The sequence below is a fragment of the Artemia franciscana genome, chromosome 9 (genome assembly GCF_032884065.1).
Source record: "Artemia franciscana chromosome 9, ASM3288406v1, whole genome shotgun sequence".
Lineage (NCBI taxonomy): Eukaryota > Metazoa > Arthropoda > Branchiopoda > Anostraca > Artemiidae > Artemia > Artemia franciscana.
In genome coordinates this window covers 20655754-20671616 of record NC_088871.1, presented here as the reverse complement: position 1 = coordinate 20671616, position 15863 = coordinate 20655754, and the positions used below count along the sequence as shown (strand labels likewise).

Below are 15863 nucleotides of genomic sequence, written 5' to 3'. Positions count from 1 at the left end.
CAAGTTGAAACACGGAAATCTTACAGTGTGAGTGAAAATAGTATCATTGACTTTACAAAGAGATGCAATAAGAGTCAAGTTACATTGTATTGTAGAAAATATGACCCTAACTTTGCACATCAAGAAAAATATACAGTGAATTCAGATGATTTGTCGCCATTATTTGTTTTCGACAGCTACCTATACATAGAAGAAGAAATCTAAAGAGGAGAAAAGGTCATTTTATGTATATATCTATTTTTATTAACAAACAAATTTACAAACACTTTTAGAACATTTTATTTGTAGGAGACTGAAATAAATAGTACAGGTATGGAAGCATAATATCGACTAGGAAGTCATTCAGGCGGGGGTTGTCTACGTAAATGTTGCGAATTACGTTGTAAGTACAGCCACTACATCGGAAAATGAAATATATGAAAACCACAGCTTTTAGTCTTTAAATCCTGCACTCTCTTTCGGTTTTGAATTATAGTTTCTCACTGCTTTCAATAAAATTGTAGAATGAGTATGATAGGCCAAGAGAATTAAAAATTCTATTTTCTTCCCCGTTTAAAAGATCCATAGCCTTGATGGACTGCTATTAACAATGATAATAGGAAATCCGATATTTCAAGGAAATCCGATGGAAAAAATAAGATTTGTATCTGGACATGTACGGATTCATATCAAGTACGCTGATTATGTAATTTGTGTTCATGGTCTAGTAGATTACTGCCTTCCTTCGGGAGTGATTTCCCTGTAGGTTTGTAATTGATTTAATGAGATTAATGCAATATTCTCAGCTAATGGTTGGGCAAAGGCACACTCTAAACGTGCACTCTCTCTTCGTACAATACTCATATCTCCAATGCCAGCTAAGTCCAATACAATGATACCATGAGTTTTCGCAAACATTGTATTGGCTATACCATTTTCAAATATTTGTGGATCTCGATCTAGAGGTTGCATTGTCAACTCATAAAGTGTCCTATAGAATTTATCAAAGGATAAACTATAAAGGGGGATTTCATTTACATTACATACAAGACATGAAAGTCCAAACATTTCAAATTTGTGTGGGCAACTTGTTCACGGTCTTATAACACAAGCACTTTTTTACAATTGCCAATGCCTTTTTGAAGGAATTTCACTACTTATATATAAAGAGTCGATAAAGGTGCATGAACTCATGGGAATATGTCACTGATTGGTGATTGTATGAGGAAGAAGTAGCTTGATATTATTTCCACTAACTATCAATTTTTCCACTGCCAAAGTAAAGGAACTCACAACCTGTTGCTTTCGCAGCTAAAGTCTTGCTGAGATGAGGAAGACTGTTACATGGGGTTATGTAGTAAGTTCCTTTCGTAAAATCAAATTGGATGGAGCAAGCATTAATTTTATGTCCATCTTTATATTCGGTTGTATATATATATATATATATATATATATATATATATATATATATATATATATATATATATATATATATATATATATATATATATATATATATATATATATATATATATATATATATTTACGCAAAGTCTAGAGAAATAAATCACATCACCTTACGTAACCCTCTTTGATTTTATTCAGAAAAGTACTTACAGAAATGAGAGAAAAATAAACTTTACCATTGGAAAACTCTCGAAATAATAGCCTAGGGAGTGATGCATTCAAAATATAACTAATGATGAATAAAAAAGGAATTTGGTTCGTTTCTAGTACCACATAAGGCCCCACTTCCTCCCCCAGTCATTGTTTTGTTTTGATGTCAACCAATAGGTTTGATTGTTTTAATTCAACCCTCTTTGATTAAGCGTATATCACTGTTAACTAATATGTTTCTATTCTTCTTTTCATATTGGCTTTAATATTATTATCTTCCATGTGACTTTCTTCAAAAAGTCAAAAATCTTTCTATTCACATATTTAAACCAGTCTTCCAAAGACTAGCAAAATAAACCTTAAGAATAATTATTCCTTGATAACATTCGAATATACTTAATGCATTCAGATCTACAAATTAGATTAAAAAGTCCAAACCAAACCAACTAGGCTGTGAGTCTAAGCGTTTTTCAGTTCAATATGTGCATTTGTTGGAAACACATTGGATAAACGAATTTTTTCAACATAAATTTGATTTAAGAAGTTTTGATTTGTATATTACTTAAAGGAAAAAATAAAATAGGTAAGACATATATAATTCTTAATTACTTACATTTGAAAATTGTTTGTTAGTTTTGAAAGCTGTTTCAAAACTGATAGTGTTACTGTATTAACATGCAGTTTATATACAAAAAGTATGTCACTGAACAACTTTTCTGTTTTTTTACGCTCGTACATTAAATTGTTGGACCTGAGTTCCAAATATGAACATGATTTTCAACTACTGTCCATCTGACATTTAACTAGGCCAACCCTCAGGTGTAGAGTCTGGACTATAGGCAAGCTTTAGTGTCCAAATAAGGGTGTAGAATCTGAACTATTGTATATTTCACTACTCATTTGAGCAATTCAAAAATGAAAACTGAGATTAAATACACACGCGGGTAGAAGAACAGCGGTGGCGTGCCAAAAATGAAAATGAAGAGCAACGATAAACATGGTTAGAAGACATGTGACACTGAGCATTGGAGCAAGTCAAATATAGATATGAAAAGCAAAGACACACGCGGTTAGAAGTCATGCGATACCAAACCTGTGAGCAAGTCAATTAAAATCAACCTGGACAGCAAGAAACAGAACGTATCAAAGTTGATAATGATCCCAATCATGATTTTGTTTGTGATTTTGACATGCATAAGCCTATCAATGCCTATCATACCTTTGTTTAAAAAAAACAAAGGTTTGGCGATATGTATTTCATAATGATTAAGGACAAGCTGAGGTAAATAGAACCAAATAAATTGAAAGTGATAGCGATGATTATTAGGTTTTGCATTTTGACATGGATAAGGTCATCAATGCCTACCAAACCTTTGAAAATCAAAACCTGGATAAATAAATTGTTGGATGAGAAACGAAAGTGTTTTTCCCAATACCTGAAAAATTAAAAGAAACAAAGTTTCGGCGATATGTCTTTCATAATGACAAAAGACAAGCCGAGGCAAAAGAAGAAGTTTGTGTCCCATCACCTGAACAATTAAAAGAAACAAAGATTTGGCGACATGTCCTTCATAATGACAAAAGACGAGCCGAGGCAAAAGAAGAAGCTTTTGTCCTACCACCTGAACAATTAAAAGAAACAAAGGTTCGGCGATATGTATTTCATAATGACAGAAGACAAGCCGAGGCAAAAGTTAAAGGTCCAATAGAAAAATTATTTTTTTTAAAAAAGGCCCTTATTCTAATTTAAGGTCCATTTGGACGTCTGGACATTAACAAAAGGCTCAAATTGTCTGCATTTAGAAGACAAGCGACAGCGAGAATCTATATAAAAAAGCTTGCCGCGTGCCAGGACTAGGAACCGAAGACGAAGCCACCGGGCTCCTGGTACTACATATATATATAAATATATATATATATATATATATATATATATATATATATATATATATATATATATATATATATATATATATATATATATATATATATATATATATATATATATATATATATATATATATATATGTATATATATATATATATATATATATATATATATATATATATATATATATATATATATATATATATATATATATATATATATATATATATATATATATATATATATATATATATATATATATATATATATATATATATATATATATATATATATATATATATATATATATATATATATATATATATATATATATATATATATATATATATATATATATTTAATTACCTCAGAGGGTTTTTTAACGCCTCTTAAACGTAATTGGAGGGCCATATCCTCCTCGTTTTTCTTCAAAAGAATTCATGAATTTAACCTATCTCAATGAAAAAAAAACAGTGTAGGACCTGGATAAAGTCCTTTCCAGATTAAATAAAAAAAAAGTTTAACTGAAAGTAAGTAGCGACATTAAAACTTAAAACGAACAGAAATTACTCTGTATATGAAATGGGTTGTCCCTTCCTCAACGCCTCGCTCTTTACGCTAAAGTTTTTAATTGTTTTAAAAAGTAGAATTGTGGCAAAGAGTCAAACTTTAGCGTAAAGAGTAAGGGATTACGGAGGGGACAACCCATTTCATATACGGAGTAATTTCTGTTCGTCTTAAGTTTTAATGTCGCTCCTTACTTTCAGTTAAAAAAATTAGTTTTTTTATTTAATTTCTGAACGTATTTGAATTAATGCATGATTGATTTTGGCTCTCCGCACATAAATTATTAAAATGAAATTTGCGTATTAATTCTGTTTTTGGCTAAATGGCTTTCTATTAGTTTTGATCAGACGATTTTGAGAAATAAGGGTTGGGGAAGGTGGCCTAGTTGCCCTCCAATTTTTCGGTTACTTAAAAAGGCAACTATAACTTTTAATTTTTAACGAACGTTTTTATTAGTAAAAAATATACGTAATTTAAGAATTAGAGGGTTTGTCCCCCCGTTAATACCTCGCTCTTTACACTAAATCTTAAATTTTGTCCAAATTCCTTAAGAATGACTCCTGAATCAGAAAGGCCGTAGAATAAATAGTTGAAATTTCTAAAAATACTTTAGCATAAAGAGCGTGGTGTTTATCTCCTCCTAAATACCTCGTTCTTTATGCTAAAGTATTCGCAATAATCTCTGTTCGTTTCAAGTTTTAATGCTAGTCCTTACTTTCAATTGAAAAAACTTTTTCATGTTTAGTTTTTCATTTTTTTTTTTATAGTAATGCTAGAAAATCCTGCGACCTTTTCATTGAATTTCTCTTCCCCCATGACATATACCTCCAAGGAAAGAAACCCCCAAATAGTATCCTCCCCTCAACCCCACCCCCAAACCAAAAAAATCCCCCTGAAAACGTCTGTACACTTCCCAATAACCATTACTGTAAGTAAACACTGGTCAAAGTTTGTAACTTGCAGCCCCTCCCCCAGGGACTCTGGGGGAGTAAGTCATCTCCGAAGACATAGTTATTATGGATTTCGACTATGCGGAACAAAATGGCTATCTCAAAATTTTGATCCGTTGACTTTGGGAGAAAATGAGCGTGGGAGGGGGTCTAGGTGCCCTCCAATTTTTTTGTCAATTAAAAAGGGCACTAGAACTTTTCCTTTTCGTCAGAATGAGCCCTCTTGCGACATTCTAGGACCACTTGGTCGATACGATGAACCCTGGGGAAAAAAACAAACAAATAAACACGCACCCGTGATCAGTCTTCTGGCAAAAAATACGAAATTCCACATTTTTCTGATTTGAGCTTGATAAGAAATTTTTGCCACAGGGTTCTCTGATACGCTGAATGCGATGGTGTGATTTTCGTTAAGATTCTATGACTTTTAGGGGGTGTTTCTCCCTATTTTCCAAAACAAGGCAAATTTTCTTAGGCTCGTAACTTTTGTTGACAAAGACTAAATTTGATGAAATATATATACTTAAAATCAGTATGAAAATCCGATTCTTTTGATGTATCTTTTAGCATCAAAATTCTGTTCTTTAGAGTTTCGTTTACTATTGAGCCGGGTCGCTCCTTACTACAGTTCGTTACCACGAATTGTTTGATTTACACTTTTGCTCTAAATGACAGTCATCGAACTTTACAAGCCTTTGAAATTCCCGCTGAAAATACAATGCAAAGTTGCTGGAAAGTCATTGATTGGTAATAAGCTTACAAAGGTATTACAGAAAATACAGGAAATTATTCAGTAAGCTCTCTACGGATGAGGATAAGGTTCGGGGGTAAAGAACTGTTGCAAATCCCTTAAGACTAGTATTTCTCAACATCTAATATACAAGCTCTAAGCATTAGCATTCTGGGGGATTACTTGAATTTGATTCAATTAAATAAAAGTGGCAAAAATTTTGAAAATCCTGGATGGGTGCCTAGTTCCATATCTCAATAGCATGACGGAATTGAAAAAAAAATATCAAAAATACTAGAAAGGGGACAGTTAAGCTATATTAAACAGTTAGAATCTAATGACAAAATATTCAGATATTCAAACAAATAAATAATAACAAATAAATAATATTCAAACAAATAAACGTTTGTTACTGCGAACTGTGTGCTATTAATTGGTGTGGTGTTGTTTTTCTTTTGTTGATTTTATAACAAATAAAAATACACCCCTCGAACTAAAACAAATTCCAGGAACGCACAAATGGAGCTCTGGTCCTTAGAAGACCTAGGGAGTATCCTTTCTCCTGTTTGCGTTAATTACTGTTCATTTTAAATTTGATTTTACTGTTCATTGTAATTTCTCTTAGTTTTCTGTAATTTTTGTTCATTTCAAGCTTGAATTAATCTTTGACCTTACTTCTGCTTGCCTTTGGTTTCAAATACATTTTTTGCCTTTTAAATTTCTTTAAAAAGCTGCTTTTGTGGATTTATTTTTAATTAGATACAAATAGAAGCTATAAAAACACGCAAAAAATGTCTACTATCAACCGAAGGTCATGGGGAGTGCTTGTGGTCTTGTAGTAAGACGGAACAGAAATTTTACTTCTGCTTGCCTTTGGTTTCAAATAGCTTTTAACCTTTCTTTAAAGGACTGCTTTTGTGGATTTATTTTTAATTAGATACAAATAAAAGCTATAAAAACACGCAAAAAATGCCTCCTCTCAACCAAAGGTCATGGGGAGTGCTTGTTGTCTTGTAGTAGGATGGAACAGAAATTTTACTTCTGCTTGCCTTTGGTTTCAAATAGCTTTTAACCTTTCTTTAAAGGACTGCTTTTGTGGATTTATTTTTAATTAGATACAACTAGAAGCTATAAAAACACGCAAAAAATGCCTCCTCTCAACCAAAGGTCATGGGGAGTGCTTGTTGTCTTGTAGTAGGACGGAACAGAAATTTTACTTCTGCTTGCCTTTGGTTTCAAATAGCTTTTAACCTTTCTTTAAAGGACTGCTTTTGTGGATTTATTTTTAATTAGATACAAATAGAAGCTATAAAAACACGCAAAAATGCCTCCTCTCAACCAAAGGTCATGGGGAGTGCTTTTTGTCTTGTAGTAGGACGGAACAGAAATTTTACTTCTGCTTGCCTTTGGTTTCAAATAGCTTTTAACTTTTCTTTAAAGGACTGCTTTTGTGGATTTATTTTTAATTAGATACAAATAGAAGCTATAAAAATACGCAAAAATGCCTCCTCTCAACCAAAGTTCATGGGGAGTGCTTGTTGTCTTGTAGTAGGACGGAACAAAAATTTTACTTCTGCTTGCCTTTGGTTTCAAATAGCTTTTAACCTTTCTTTAAAGGACTGCTTTTGTGGATTTATTTTTAATTAGATACAACTAGAAGCTATAAAAACACGCAAAAAATGCCTCCTCTCAACCAAAGGTCATGGGGAGTGCTTGTTGTCTTGTAGTAGGACGGAACAGAAATTTTACTTCTGCTTGCCTTTGGTTTCAAATAGCTTTTAACCTTTCTTTAAAGGACTGCTTTTGTGGATTTATTTTTAATTAGATACAAATAGAAGCTATAAAAACACGCAAATAATGCCTCCTCTCAACCAAAGGTCATGGGGAGTGCTTGTTGTCTTGTAGTAGGACGGAACAAAAATTTTACTTCTGCTTGCCTTTGGTTTCAAATAGCTTTTAACCTTTCTTTAAAGGACTGCTTTTGTGGATTTATTTTTAATTAGATACAACTAGAAGCTATAAAAACACGCAAAAATGCCTCCTCTCAACCAAAGGTCATGAAGAGTGCTTGTTGTCTTGTAGTAGGACGGAACAGAAATTTTACTTCTGCTTGCCTTTGGTTTCAAATAGCTTTTAACCTTTCTTTAAAGGACTGCTTTTGTGGATTTATTTTTAATTAGATACAAATAGAAGCTATGAAAACACGCAAAAAATGCCTTGTTTCAAATGTAGGTCTCGGGGACTACTTGTTGTAGGACGGAACAGGAATTTCAAAAATTCAGTTCTCAGGGTTAGGAAATATAAAAGTAAATACATATATATTATTTAATTATTCATTTGGAAAAGATGGAGTAAAAATATATTCGAGGGTGGGGGTGGTATTAACTAATTTTAGGGTTGGGAAAGACATCCTACCTGGGCCTAATTCGTGTATACACATGCCTTTTGCTACCTATGGCTTTTGCCTATGGCTCTGCAAATACAAATAATGTCCAAGTCAGGGAAGACATATGCTCGATCGCGAAGAGGCTCTATAAAAGGTCACATTTTTCAATTTAACTTTGAAGAAGCTGAGCCTTTCATTAACACGAAGCACAAGTTCTCTGTTTAAAGGCTTGTCTTTGCTTGGAACCTCTTATGTGTGTGGCCATACCTACGTTTTGTATGGAACCGAATTGTGGAACCGAAAAGGGAAAAATCCCTTTTTCGAAAGCTCTTCCCGCGTAAAATATCCCTTCCCTACTAGGAAAATTCCCACCAGAAAATTTTATTCTTGGTGAAAATTCCCTCTGGAGAATTTTTACGGTCGAATCCCGTGGAAGATTTTTTCTTAGCACACTTTTATTTGAAAGATTAATTTATAATAGTTTTTAAAATTATTTCAGGAATCCTCCTCCATGGAATATTCTTCCTGAAAATGCCCCCCTGACCCTTTAGTAGAAAGCTTTACTCACAAAAAAATCTCTCTGGAGAGTATAACCCTTTGAAAACTCCCCCATGGAGAATTTAACCCCTGGAAATATCCCCGGAAAGAAACTCTGGAAAGAAACTCCAGCCCGGTAAAAAATGTCACTTCGTAAAATTCCCATTAAAATCTCCAAATGCAAAATTGAGTCGGCAAAGAGGAAGTAAGACAAACAGAAAGAAATTCTCTTAGTGTAAAATTGCCCTTGGAAAGTTCACCCCCACCGAAAACTTCTCTCATTACGGAAAATTGTCTCCGAGGAAAACCGGCGAAAAATCCACCTAACTGAAAGATGTCTGTATACTTCCCAATAACAAATACTTTATATAGACAGTGGGCAAATTTTTTGACTTACAGACCATTCCTCAGGGGTTGTGGGGGATTATCTTTCCTCTAAAGACATTGTTACTGGGCTTTCCAACTATGCTGAACAATATGTTTTGACCGGACGAATTTTAAGATAAAAGAGGGGTGAGAGAGGGGCTAGTTGCCTTCAAATCTTTGGTCACGAAAACGAGTACTAGAACGTTCATTTTTCATTCAAATGAACCCTTTTCCGATGTTCTAGGACTATTGGTTTGGTGTGATTACCCCTGGGAAAAATATAAACAAATTAACACGCATCCACGATCTTTCTTCTCGCAAAAAAAAAACAACAAAAAAAACGCAAAAACATCACAGTTTTGCAGATGGGAACTTGGGATTCCCGGATACGCTAAATCCGATGGCGTGATTTTCATTAAGATTCTTTGACTTTGAGGGAGAATTTTCCCCTTTTTGAAAAAGAAGTAGATTTTCTCAGGCTCGTTGGTTTTGATGGGTAATACTGAACTTAACAACTTTTATTTATTTGGAATCAGCATAATAATCTTATTCTAAAATATTCATTGATATCCATTTTATAGAGTTTTGGTTACTATTGAGCCACGTGGCTCCTTAGTTATAGTTCGTTACCACGAACTGTTTAATCAGTGTGGAATTTTATCTTTTTTTATCTTCGAAAACTTTTCTTATGTCTTTCTACTTTTAAATTTAAAACTACTTTACTAATTTTTCATGACATGAGATTGTTCCCCAATAGCATTGCAAATTCAAGAAAAACTTTTTTGAAAGGGAGGGGGGTTAGGGGGGGTTGACTTTTAAAATACAATTGTTAAATTATTTCTTTGACAGAAACAAAGATATCCGTAAAGTATATCCCATGATGAAAGGTGCAAGGAACCAAAAGGAGGTATGTTCTCTCAGGAGGGAGAACATGGCATCAAACAGTAAGCTGTACAAAAAATAAGTTCAATCTACTTTCTAGAGATAACAGTGCTATACTTTTGCTTTTTTTTAGTTTGATTATCGTTACCCTCGCTTACCTGACTGACTTACCGTGAATGTTCAAAATTCGTGAATGTCGACATTCACCGGTGAATGTCCGAAATACCTTTTTTCTCTTTGGATTTAGTCAGCGTTGCCAGTCAACTTTTTAATTTAATGTAAGGTTTGATGGAGACGGTTTAAATTAGATTAGGTATGTTTAGCTTACATTAGGTTTTAAACACATTTTGAATATTTATAAACAAATTTAGCCTAACCTAATCTAATCTAACCTATCTTAGACTAACATAATCTGAACTAGCCTAACTTCAGCTTTTACCGTCACAGCTTGCATAAGACTGAAAAAGCTGACTCGCGAAGCTAATTGAATCCAAGCAGAGAAAAAAGAATTTCGGACTCATCGGTGAATATCGACACTGCCTAGATTAAATAAAAAAAAAGTTAAAAATGTTTTTTAACTGAAAGTAAGGAGCGACATTAAAACTTATAACGAACAGAAATTATTCCGTATATGAAAGGGGTTGTCCCCTACTCAACGCCTCCCTCTTTACACTAAAGTTTGTCTCTTTCTTACAACTCTTCTTTTTAAAACAATAAAAAACTCTAGCGTAAAGAGCGAGGTGTTGAGGAGGGAACAGCCCCTTTCATATACAGAACAATTTCTATTCGTTTTAAATTTTAATGTCGCTCCTTACTTTCAGTTAAAAAACAATAATAATTTCTTAACGTTTTTGAAATAATGCAGGTGTTGATTTTGGCTTTTTGATTGGATTATTTGGAGAAAAAGGGGTGGAGGAGGTGGCTATTTTCCCTCAAAATTTTGGCTACTTAAAAAGAGCACTAGAGCTTTTAGTTTTATTTACGAACGTTTTCATTAGAAATAAATAGACGTAACTTACGAAATAACCTCCCTAACGAACTGCTACATTTTTATTATTTTATTACGTGTATGAGGGGGTTCGCCTCGTTGTTATTCCTTGCTTTTTACGCTAAAGTTCGAATTGTGTTTCAGTTCTTTAAAAATGATCCCTGAATCACAAAGGCCGTTTAATTAGAACCAATAGCGCTTTTGAAATTACTAAAACTACTTTAGCGCACAGGGCGAGGTATGGAGGAGGGGGCGAGCCCCCTAATATACGTAATAATTTCTGTTCGTTTTAAGTTTTAATGTTGCTCCTTACTTTCAGTTGAAAAACTTGTTTTTTATTTTATTTCTGATTGTTTTTGAAATAATGCTGGAAAATCCAGTGACCCCTTCATGGAAATCCTCTTCTTCCATATAAAGCTTACGTTTGATCGGGTGAAAATTCCTTTGATTTATCTATTGGTATCAAAATTTCATTTTTTAGAGTTTTGGTTGGTATTGAAACGGGTCGGTCCTTACTTACAGTTCGTTGCCAGAAACTGTAGTCATAATGTGAAGTCATAAGCAAGAAACTCTCTTGGGTAGGGGGGAGGGATTAACAGGTGAGGATGGAATTGTCTGGGATAATTTCCCAGGGAAGAGTTTTACGTGGGAGGGACTTTCTCTGGAGGAATTTTTCGAGGGTGGAGGGATTTCTTACTGAGTAAGGGGGGAATTTCCTGGAATTACTTGAAAAACGATCAGAAATTTAGTTTAAATAAAAGTTTTTTTCTGCTGAAAGTAAGAAACAACATCAAAACTTGACATAGAGAAATTATTTCCTTTATATGGGTGAATGCCCCTCGTCAATATCCTACTCTTTATGCTGAAGTTCAGCCTTTGGTCTCAATTGTATAAGAACGAATTTTAAAATAGAAGGGCCGTGTAATAAGAATCAAAAACTTTTTAAAACTGCTTAAAAACTTTAGCGTGTGAGAAAGGGGCATTGAGGAGGGTGCATCCCCTCAAACACGGGAAAATTTCTGTTCGTTTTAAGCTTTAATGTTGTTCCTTACTTTCAGTGGAAAAAACTTGTTTTTTATATAATTCAACTCTAAGTATCCAGCGATTCGTGCTAAAAGTAACTAAAACTTTAAAAAGGTAATTTTGATCATAACGTATGTATATTCATTCAAAAAATCACTTTTTTTGTATACAAAACCCCTCCCTTTATGCTATGTTGTGACTCCCCTCCCCTATTGCTTCATGAGAATTCTCTAGCGTAAGATCAATGGTATGAGAAATTTTCCTACAGTGCCTCGAGATTTGAAAAGCACTTGCATTGAAATATGACTTTCGAATTCAAGTGTATTAAGGCTTATGTTCCCTGAACAATCTTTAGTATTTTATTTTTCTGCTCTTTTACAGTTTTCATATATCAACAAAAAAAAAGGCAAATTTGAAATTATGTAATATTTCACAATCAACTCTATCCATTCGCTGAATTACATTTTTAAAATGTAGCCTACAGGGTATCTTAGATTGAAAGTACTTCGAAAACTGGTTAAAATTCATTTCAAAAAGAAAAGTTTACGATTTTTAAAGCAAGCTCACCAATAAAGAGTTCGAATAAAACTCCGGCTCTGTCAATGGACCTGAGACTAATAAATCCAGTTATATAAATATTTCATTCATTTCATGCAATTTTGTGCAAGCTACAAATATAGGAGTTCCGTAAAATCGCTTGTTTCAGGGGGAGCATATAATTACAGACTGGGTATAAGTGCTGCAGTCGAAAACGATCCATTAATGTACTAGCAAAGCTTTAGCATAAAGAGGGTGCCGGAGCCAGCCCCCTTCTTATATGGCATAATTTTCAATCCTCTTAATACTAATCCTGTTTTTACTTTAAATTGGTAAAAGAATTATTTGATTAGTTTTTGATTAATAAGTTCTTATTGAGTCTTTCGGAGTTATTACTTTTATGTTCATTAGACTAATTTGTGTTCAATTTAATGAATAAAACGTATCTTTGTGCAAAGGCCTTTAGCTTATTCTGGTTGAGTGTTATTTCTTGTCATAGCGATTGTGACTCTCAGGCGTAGGAACAATGCCGTAGGATTAAATGGTAGGATGCGATTCTATTTGAGTCAAAACTGGTTTCTTTGCTCATCAAGTAGATGCCACCTTAAGCTGCTCAGCCATACTAACTGAAGACGAAATGTGTCAAACAGGGTTTACCGCTTTGTCAATATTAGCCTTTAAGCTTACCAGTAATCCGATGATGAGTATGATGCTTGTATCCAATAATGGAACGGGTTAGAAAATAAAGGAGAAAGACTGTAACGCTGTTAGAATTCATTTCCTCCACTTCATTGTCCAAGTTCTAACTTGGTACTGAATGAATACCGTGACTGATCTTCGTGTAAAAGAAACAACTATCCTGTTATTGCTTTATAGGGTCTATTTGCGCAACTGTATTTAAAAGAAAAGGAAGAACTAATAAGGGAGCTGGAATGGTAAGTGAAAGTGATCTGGAAACAGGTGCAACTTAAATTACTTGATAACCTGGCGTGCTTTGTAAATTACTTCTAACAAGATGTTAAGATATTAATCACTATTAATCACAAGTGTAAGACATTGTGCATAGATAAAAAGCTTAACTACCTTTATAAAAAGAGTTAAATGAAACAAAAATGTTCGAATCTTGATGATAATATATATAGATCTTGACAATGACATATAGTTCACACAGTGGTATAAAGAAGTATTCAACAGATTAAGACTAATAAGTTTGATGGAGGGGCATGGGTTTTTGAGCCTAGTGCGCTTTGTTAATTGGCTAATAATTTAGAGTAAATTAACAACAATTAAGAGTCACTTGGTGACCCTTCTAAGGTAGGAGCTTCTCAAATTAGAATCAAAGCGTCTCTCAACTTAAAAATATCACTTCGGCCATTTTTAATGTATTTTGTTTCATTTTTTTTCAAGTGAAGCTTACCACTACTATTTGAAAAACACAAATCTCATTTGTTTTCATAGCAAAATAGTAATTTGCATCCTGATTTCTGGCACCAGGGCTGCGTGGCCCTTTTCACTTCACATGCTCAAATTTAGCACTGAGTCCGATAAATTCAGAAATCTTCTGTCGATAAACAACCAAGAAAATAATTTTTCTTTCAAAATTAATAGAAACTCAAGGCTACTTATCTGCATAATCTTAGGCAAATAAGGTGTTTTTCATATCTGTGAATAAACTTAGTAATATCCTATTCACAAAATATCACCCCAAATTATTTTAAGTATGCTCTGGTGGTTTATTTGAGCTCTTCGCCAGTTTGTAGTCGTTTCCTTGATGGCACTTCTGAAAGTTGGGGTATAACAGTTCAAAATAGGGATGAAACCTTTTAATCGACAGTGAACAGTTATAATAATTTTTAACTGGATATTTTGAACACATATACAGTGTTCATCATCAGCAGTAAAACAGTTTTACTGCTGATGATGAACACTGTATATGTGTTCGAAATATCCAGTTAAATTTTTTATATCTGTTCACTGTCGAATAAAAAGTTTCATTCCTATTTTGAACTGTTATACTTTTGTCATGGAAAGGCAGTGTGGTCTTCGAAGTTATCTACGAAAGCTGTGGTATTTGGGTATAACAGTTGGGGTATAACAGTTCAAAATAGGGATGAAACCTTTTAATCGACAGTGAACAGTTATAATAATTTTTAACTGGATATTTTGAACACATATACAGTGTTCATCATCAGCAGTAAAACAGTTTTACTGCTGATGATGAACACTGTATATGTGTTCGAAATATCCAGTTAAATTTTTTATATCTGTTCACTGTCGAATAAAAAGTTTCATTCCTATTTTGAACTGTTATACTTTTGTCATGGAAAGGCAGTGTGGTCTTCGAAGTTATCTACGAAAGCTGTGGTATTTGGGTATAACAGTTGGGGTATAACAGTTCAAAATAGGGATGAAACCTTTTAATCGACAGTGAACAGTTATAATAATTTTTAACTGGATATTTTGAACACATATACAGTGTTCATCATCAGCAGTAAAACAGTTTTACTGCTGATGATGAACACTGTATATGTGTTCGAAATATCCAGTTAAATTTTTTATATCTGTTCACTGTCGAATAAAAAGTTTCATTCCTATTTTGAACTGTTATACTTTTGTCATGGAAAGGCAGTGTGGTCTTCGAAGTTATCTACGAAAGCTGTGGTATTTGGGTATAACAGTTGGGGTATAACAGTTCAAAATAGGGATGAAACCTTTTAATCGACAGTGAACAGTTATAATAATTTTTAACTGGATATTTTGAACACATATACAGTGTTCATCATCAGCAGTAAAACAGTTTTACTGCTGATGATGAACACTGTATATGTGTTCGAAATATCCAGTTAAATTTTTTATATCTGTTCACTGTCGAATAAAAAGTTTCATTCCTATTTTGAACTGTTATACTTTTGTCATGGAAAGGCAGTGTGGTCTTCGAAGTTATCTACGAAAGCTGTGGTATTTGGTAGGTGATGAAACCGGGGTTTAATGTGGCTTGTCAGAAACGAAATGACAATCCCAACAACAGATACACATTAATTTCCCCTAAAAAAATGCAAATTTCCAATAAATGTGAAATAACCGCAAGGTTATGGCAAATGATTTTTGCGAGAAAAAAACTCGCATTGCTTGTGATGTTTCTGACATTAGGAGCAGCAAACACTGTAGATTGTTATTTTGAAACTTTGCGACGCTTACGGAGGGTTATTATTAACAGAAAAATAGAATCCTGACTTTTGGAGCTGTTCTAAGTCTATGACAATCCCAGCCTCACAGTGCTTGTATAATGCAATAGCTCCGTGAGTAATTTAAATGGGACATTTTCGAACACCCACCATATAGCACCCTTATGAGCGAAGTGACACACGTCTTTTCACTGAGTTCCAAAAATAGCATGGGGCCGCGCTTCCACA

General features: G+C 33.6%; 1 protein-coding gene across 3 annotated transcripts in view; it reads right to left on the bottom strand.

Annotated features, from left to right (window-relative positions):
* Positions 1-13277, bottom strand: part of LOC136031579 (lachesin-like) — a 108997-nt gene extending 95720 nt beyond the window's left edge. For all 3 annotated transcript variants that reach the window (XM_065711247.1, XM_065711250.1, XM_065711248.1), the window contains exon 1: positions 13138-13277. In XM_065711247.1, coding sequence (XP_065567319.1) covers positions 13138-13228 — 91 coding nt within the window. In that variant the 5' untranslated portion in view covers positions 13229-13277. The remainder of the gene's footprint in view (positions 1-13137) is intronic.
* Positions 13278-15863: the final 2586 nt, after the last annotated feature.